We start from the raw sequence: 7,959 nt of genomic DNA, 5'->3' as shown, positions 1-7,959 counted from the left end.
TCATGCTTAAATCTTGGGTCTAGTAGTCTGTGAAACTGCATCTCCTCAGCCAGTTGCCTAGAAGATTTTCTGGATGTTGGATCACCTAGGCCATTCCCTCTCATTGATGACATCTGAGGGGGATCTACTTGATCAAACCATTTTATCTTGGAAGGAATCCATAGCTTCTCATCTTCTGTTGAAACAAGAGCAGAACCTCTTTTCCAAAGCAACATATCCTTAGACCCAAGTTTTGAAGTCAAGATACCTTTAAAACATATATGTTGTAATAAGAGCAGTGGGGCTGCGTTCCTGGCACCCCGGCCACCTGGCTAGCTTATGCCCAAAATAACAACACACAAATTGTATTCATTTAAACACTGCTTGGCCCATTTTTATCTAGCCTCTTCTAGGCTAATTCTCGCACCTGGACTAGCCCATTTCTAATTATCTGTGTAGCCCATGAGGTGGCTTACTAGGGAGATTCTAGACTACATCCATCCTGGGTAGGAGCTTCATTGTGTGTGCCTCAGAGAGCAGAGCTATCCCCGCGTCCGCCCAGGAGAGGGGAGCATGGCATCTCTCTCTGAGGCGTCTGCTCCTGAGAGGAGAGCTGTCGAGTCTGAGCTCACTTCCTCTTCCTCCCAGCATTCTGTTCTGTTTACTCCTCCCACCTATGTTTTAACCTATGAGGGCCAAGCAGTTTCTTTATTGCTTAACCAATGAAATCAGCAGATTGATAAATGACACTCCCACATCACATATATGTTTTTTAACTTGACAGTCCCCAGAATCACATGTCTTTGGTTAGTTAGCTGATTAACAGTCAAAAAAAATTCAAAGAAAACACAATAATATGCATACTCCAGACTCTCTGTGTATTTTCCATATTTGTTGCTTATTTTCTTTATATTCCTTTATTACCCTTTATTTTTTATTTTAAATTTATATTTTTAATCTAAGACTGAATATACTCATTCTTTTCTGTATACTAATTCTATGTATATTTTTAGACACACTGTAAACCATTTAGAAGGTTTTTTTTATTTTGGTCTGAATCTGTCCTTACTGCATATCTTAAAAGTGCAAGCTGATTTTAGTGCTAGCTTTGAGCCAGGAACATTAAAGATGTGTTACAGATTAAACTGGAATAATTGTTTAATGCTGCAAAGATGTGTTGTATTCTTTTAGACTGCATTTGTTTAACTCTGTGAAGCTGTGTTGCTTTGTCCATCTAATACACCTGATTGGTTTACTAAAGAGCCAAAGAGCCAATAACCAGGCAGGAGAGAGAAATAGACAGGGTGGCCAGACAGAGAGAATAAATTGGAGAGATCTAGGCTCTGGAGGAGAGCAAGGTACAAGAAAAGGAGAAGAGCAAGCCAGGGGCCAGCCACTCAGCCACAGAGCCAGTCAAGAAGTAGGAAGGAAAGAAAGATATATAGAATAAAGAAAGGAAAAAAGCCCAAAGGCAGGATATAGTTAAAGAGAAATGGGATAATTTAAATTAGAAAAGCTGTCTAGAAACAAGACAAGCTAAGGCCAGAAATTCATAAATAACAATAAGACTCCAGCCATTTATTTGGGAGCTGGGTGGTAGGCCCCCAAAGAATGAGCAAAACAAAACAAAACAAAAACCCAACTACAGGTGTATGTTTTGATTTCTCTAGAGGACCCCTGAGAGAAGGGCAGGGATGGTAGCCTCACTGGAACCAAGAATGACAATGTCTTATCAGAACATGAGAGGATTATCATCTTTCCCTCCTGTTCCAGTGTTTGCAGCCAGGCACTTAAGGAAGTCAAAGGGAGGAGTCTCCATCAGAGAAAGGGCTTTTTTTTTTACAACTAACCAACCAATCAGTCAGATCAATCAATCAATTAATCAATCAGTCAACAATCATTTGAATGCAAAACCTTGCAGTAAAGGTGTTTAAGGTGAAATATTAAACCTTCTCTCCCCTAACCCTTGGACAAGGTTAAAGGTATGTTTTGATAACCCAAGTTCAGCTTTTTGCTGGTGTCTTATCTAATGGTGCAGGAAGAAAATGATGTAGAGACTGAAATGGAAAGTAAAACCACTAAGGACATTTGCCTTAATTAGAAAATGCAAAGGGACAGACCAAAAACAAAACCAAAGCAAGCAAACAAACACTTAAAACGCACCAGGAAAAATATGGTAAGATCTCAGGTTTTAAAGATCATAGCGTGTAATATCAACACTCAAAACATAATTGCTTTTCTATATGCCAATAATGAAATTGGAAGTCAATATTTTTTAAAGTTCACTTTATAATGGCATAATATATGAAGTCAGTCATGGTGATGAGTGTCAGGTTCAAAAGAAATGACAATTTCCTCACCCCAAAGCTTGTCCATATCTGGATATGAGCTCAAGCTGGACTATAGTATTTCTGGCAGTTAGATAAAAGCCAGCATTCCTCAGGAATTTGTGAATCCAGTTCCCATGGGCTAAAAAGGGTAATTTCCCTTATCTCTAGCTGGAGAAACATATGGCTACCTGTGGTGCCTATCAGCATACCAAAGCATATGCTGGCTTCCAGGCTCCCTCAGTATCACAGGGACCTGTCACACATGTCCTTGCTGACATCCTACCGCTCACTTTCTCCTCTATCCTAAACTCCCTCCAGCTGAGACTCCCCTCCCCCAGCTGCTCATCCTCCTTACAACTCAGCTCTCCTCACATCCTCACTCTTGCTGCTCTGGTCTTCTCTCTATGCTCCTTGGTCTCTGCCTGGTCCTTCTCTCTTCTGTCACAGATAGTCCTGGCCAGGTCCATTCGTCTCCTTTCTCTGTCTGCTCTGAACTCTTTCAGATCCTCTGCCTCATTCTTCTCTGTCAGATCAGTAGAAACCTTTCTTCCCTTTAGCCACACCACAGAGGGGTGATGTTTGCCCTTCCTTACTGCTCCCCCCTGTACAGAGTGAGATCTTTAATTAAATCTTTTGGAAGCCCGAGACAATAGGATGTTTTCTCTAGGTATTCATGGGGGTATATGGTGAAACCCTGCCAAACAGTAGAAAAGAAAGAGAAACAATCAAATTTACCAAATTGACTACCTAAAATTTTTTTAAAAATGGATGAGCTTAGTGTAGCAGTTCCATGAACAGGGGAATGAGTAGAACAGCAAAGTCACTTAGAGAAAGTTCAGTTGATAAAGGTAACATTGGGCATTTTTCCAGTTGTAATGAAGTCTTTTTGTAAAAATCTTTCATCAAGTCAAGGAGCTCTTTGACTTGGGAATTATTGGGAATTTTTACACTGATTAATATCTTTACAACGTTGTCAAGAGCTTTTATGCATCATTCATATGATTGCTATAGAAACCATTGCAATTGGAGTTGGCAATTGATTCATTCTTGATTGAGGGATCCAATTTTGTTATTAGGCCATACCAATAATGGTATCATTAATTGGTTTGTGACTTGATTTTTAGTATGTATTCGCTAGGTTTTGGCATGAAGTTCATGGTGATCTAAACTTCTACTGTAATTTGACCAAATTTTATGTTGTATAGCTATATGACACATAATATTTATATATTTGATAGCATATAATATATGTTTGTAAGCACCATCTTACCAAATATGAATAAATATAAATAATTAACCAAGGATTGAGCTCTAGCAATGAGCACTTGTACAAGAACTGACTTTCTAAGGATCCTAATTTTTGTTGCCCAGACAGAATGCAGACTCTGAACACTTCATCTGTGTCTCTAATTAGAACTTCTGAGAAATCCACCCTAGGGGAGCACACACTTGGCACCATCTTCATGGCAGCACAACCTCCAGGGATGGAGCATCAATTTATTCACTTCCAACCATCCAAGCTTGACCAGAGAGACCCACATGCCTCATTCTAAATGTTCTCTTGTAGAGAAAAGGCCCTTCCTTTCTCACCTTCAAGTGTGGATTTCTCAAAACCCAACCTCAACCATGGCACCAGCAGACAGAGAACTTTCCTGAGGTCATCTGAGAGCAGTCAAGAGCACCCAGGTAAGGAGGGTAAGAAAGCAGTAGAGGACATCCCCACAGCAGACAGACTCCCATGGCCTTGGGCCCATGGGATGGCATGCAGAGAGAGAATTTTATTCAGTCCCTCTGCATCTGACCAAGTTCAAAGGAGGAAAAGCATCTCACTCCTCCATGTCCATGCCTTGTTCCTACATAAGGTTCTCTGCTATAGGGGCACAATGGAAGTTGCTATTGGGTAAAGGAAGTACAGGAACAGAACCAAGGTTAGTGGGTTAGGAGTGGTTTTCAGGTTAACAAAAGTCTGTTCAGAAAAGCGGGAAGAGAGACAGACTCACAGAGATACACAAAAAGGAGAGAGACAAAAACACAAAGCCACACACACACTAAAGGAGACAGAGACACAGAGACACACACACAAACACAAAGAGAGACAGAGAAACTGAGACAAAGAATGTCCTTATTATTTCCTGGTCCTCATATTTGTTCCGTGTCCATCCTCTGAGTGTGTGTTGTATTATAAGGTGTTTCTAGTGTGAGTGCCTGGATGCTACTGAAACCGGGAAGTTAAGTGTTGCCTTCACCTGAGTCCAGAGACAAAGGAGCCTTTAAGGTTGAGGGGCTCAAACCCCCAGAGTTGCAGACATACCTGCACATCTGGATCTCAGACACACCTGACAGTTCTCCAACTCACAGACATCAACCCAGTACAAGGGACACACAGTTACGTTCTTGCTTCTTACATTGGTGGCAGTAGAATTCTGTCTCCATAAGGAAGCTTTAGTGCAAGTGGAGCTGAAATCCAAAAGCTGGAGTTGAAGAGCCGATCAAAAAGAGGGGCATCCATTCATGACCTAACATGATGCCCTGAGGTCCTATGGAACATGTACATCTAGAACTTAAACCATAAAAGGTTAGTATTCTTCTTGGCAACTGACCGTTCTGAATGTCCACCATCTCTCGATGCACAGTGTAAGACACCACAGAATAACAGGATTGAACCTTAGGTGTGATCTTGCCCCACTGAAACAAGTTGCCTTTACATCCTATTGCACTCCTTTTTCCATTTCATTGATAGCAAACTATGTGGCTTCTAGAACATAAGCAACTATAGTCAAAGGGCCCTTTCATTCGTCCTTATGATCTATGATCATTCTGTTTCTTATCTCTCTGGTTCTACAAGAGTCCCCTGACTCTGTGACTCACAGGAAGCATATTCCAGCTTTTTAAATTTTATATACTGTGCATGTGTTACTGTTCTTGTGTGTGCATGTATGTTTATGAGTGTAGATGTACATGTGCCACAGCATTCATTCAAATTTCAGCTTAGCACTTCACCATAAAAGCACTAAGAAAGAAGATATGTGCTATGGTGTGGAATTTTAGGTGAGTTCTGGGGATTTGAACTCAGGTCTTCACACTTACATGACATGTGCTCTACCCACTGAGTCATCTCTCCAGCCCTCATTCTAGCTCTTTGCTGTTGCTGTTGTCATGCTGGTCTACATCCATGGCAACGCTCCGGAAGTGACCTTGTATTCCCATCCCAGTGCTGTGCTTAGCTCCACTCTTACAACAGCAGTCAGCTCGCTGTCTGGACCACACTAGCATCCTGTAACCGACGTCATCAATTTCCATGTCATGTTCTGTCCCTGCAGCCAGGCCATTTCTCCTGACACCTGTCTCCTCTCCTCCCCTTCCCCAGACAGGCCTCTGACCACCCCAGGGTGACTCTCCTCCCTTCTCAACTGTAATTGCCTTGCATCCCTCCATGGGCATTGCAGTCCAGATGTTTTCCTGACCTGCTGACCATGGAAATGTCTTAGCCTGGGGATTTTCTTTGAGATGCACATGAATCAGCGTTTTATACACCTGTAAAACATTTTATCTCCAACAGAAAAACAATGCACTTAGAATCTGTATGCCCCCCTCTTCTCAGTGCAGAGAGGGGGGAACATTGCACACAAGGGTCTGGACAATGTCTCAGGAGTGAGCTGAAGTGAAAACATCCTAGTAGCAAATAGATTGCAAAGGCCCATCTGCCAAACAAGTCTGTCAAAGCATGTTAGTCTTTCCAGTTGTGATGAAACAGAAAAGCCACAACAGAACTACCAGGTTTATAATACATGACAACTAGTAGGGACTTTTCATTTGATTAAAATTCAATAAATGGTAGCTAATATAGCATAAAAATTGCTGGGAACTGGGTATCTGACTATAGTTCCAGCCGGCTGGATGTTAAGGCAGGAGGATCATATAAGTCCTGAACTTCCTGGTTAGAGAATAGTTAATATAACAAAAATTGTGTGCGTGACTGTGCTACAAGATATCCGTGTGTGTGCTTGTGTATGTGTGTGTGTGTTGTGCATGATATGTGTGTTCACGTACCTAAGTGTGCTTGTGTTTGTGCTAGTGTGAGTATGCATGTCCTTGTATGTATATGTGTAACAGAGAGAACAAGACTATGAGCTTGTTTTGAATTTTCACTGTTTGATCAACCTTTTTTACTAAAGAACTAGCTGTCCTCTCCTCAATTTTTTCATTTGTACAGTTAAATGTAGTAGCCAATTCTTGGACTGAGTTAACTATTGTGTAAAATGTACAGATGTATGGCACTAAGCAAACAACAGAATTAATAAACACATTAGAATTCTGTCCTTTCAAAATGGACCACTCTTTGCTATAAAAATACATTGTAAGGGAATTTACTAACAGTTAATTCTCAACTAATGAGTAAAATTTTCCAAACTACATCTTTTCTTCAAGTGTTGGTGACTGATTTCTGTATACGAATCTCACTTTCTTCTCCAGAGACATGGATGGTGACAATCAGACGACAGTCACAGAATTCCTCCTCCTGGGAATCTCTGAAGAGTCAGAACAAGAAGAGCTTGTCTTTGGAATGTTCTTGGGGATGTACATGGTCACCATCTCTGGGAACCTTCTCATCATCCTGGCTGTCAGCTGTGACCCTCATCTCCACACACCCATGTACTTCTTCTTGGCCAACCTCTCCAGTGTTGACATCTGCTTTTCCTCAGTCACCGTCCCCAAGGCTCTGGTGAGTCACATGGTGGGAAGCAAGTCCATCTCTTACACAGAATGTATGATCCAGATCTACTTCTTGATCACATTCGTCACCTTGGACAGTTTTCTCCTGAGTGTGATGGCCTATGACCGCTATGTGGCCATTTGTCACCCACTTCACTACACCCTGATGATGAGGCCCAGACTCTGTGTCCTCCTGGTGACCCTATCATGGGTCATCGCAAACCTGAATGCTCTCTTGCACACTCTCCTCATGGTTCGACTCACCTTCTGTTCCCACAATGCAGTGCCCCACTTCTTCTGTGATCCCTACCTTGTCCTGAAACTCTCTTGTTCTGATACCTTTATCAATGATGTCACAATCTTCACTGAAGGTGGAATGATATTTATGACACCGTTTGTATGCATTGTTGTTTCCTATGCTTACATCAGCTCTAAGGTCTTGAAGATGCCCTCAGCCCAGGGGATAAGAAAAGCCATGTCCACTTGTGGTTCCCACCTCACTGTGGTCTGTCTTTTTTACGGGGCAATCCTAGGAATTTATTTGCAACCTTCTTCCTCCTACTCACTACAGGATGCTGTGGCCTCTGTCATCTTCACAGTGGTGACCCCTTTGACCAACCCCTTCATCTACAGCCTGAGGAATCGTGACATCAAAGCAGCCCTAAGGAAGATAATTCTCAGGTCCTAGAATTTTAAATTTCTAGAGCTGAGAGGACTCCCAGATGACATGCATTTCTTCATTTTTTTGTAAACAGAGATCCAGACAGGTTCAGTGCTTAGCATGATAGCCCTTAGGATATGTGACAGATGTTTGTTGTCAAGATTTTGATTCAGATGCTGACTAATGCTGTCTATCACACAGTCTGAAATTTATCTCTTCAAAGGGAAGATGCTAAGATGTCCATTTCACAGATAAGAAAAACTGAGAACGTTTGGG

General features: G+C 41.8%; 1 protein-coding gene across 1 annotated transcript; it reads left to right on the top strand.

The window, feature by feature from the left end:
* The first annotated feature begins 6,786 nt into the window (after positions 1 to 6,786).
* Positions 6,787 to 7,710, top strand: LOC121456928 (olfactory receptor 1361-like). The gene has a single exon (XM_041665479.1). The coding sequence runs from the start codon at positions 6,787 to 6,789 to the stop codon at positions 7,708 to 7,710; it is 924 nt and encodes a 307-aa protein (XP_041521413.1).
* Positions 7,711 to 7,959: the final 249 nt, after the last annotated feature.

Source organism: Microtus oregoni, unplaced genomic scaffold, assembly GCF_018167655.1.
Source record: "Microtus oregoni isolate MIOR12 unplaced genomic scaffold, Mior012 000015F_ref0000493, whole genome shotgun sequence".
NCBI lineage: Eukaryota > Metazoa > Chordata > Mammalia > Rodentia > Cricetidae > Microtus > Microtus oregoni.
The sequence above is the reverse complement of the archived record's forward strand: the minus strand, read 5'-3'. Positions and strand labels throughout refer to the sequence as shown.

What these genes read in the sequence shown, in the direction of transcription:
- LOC121456928 (XM_041665479.1), top strand. Translation starts at nt 6,787, where the DNA reads ATGGATGGTGACAATCAGACGACAGTCACAGAATTCCTCCTCCTGGGA.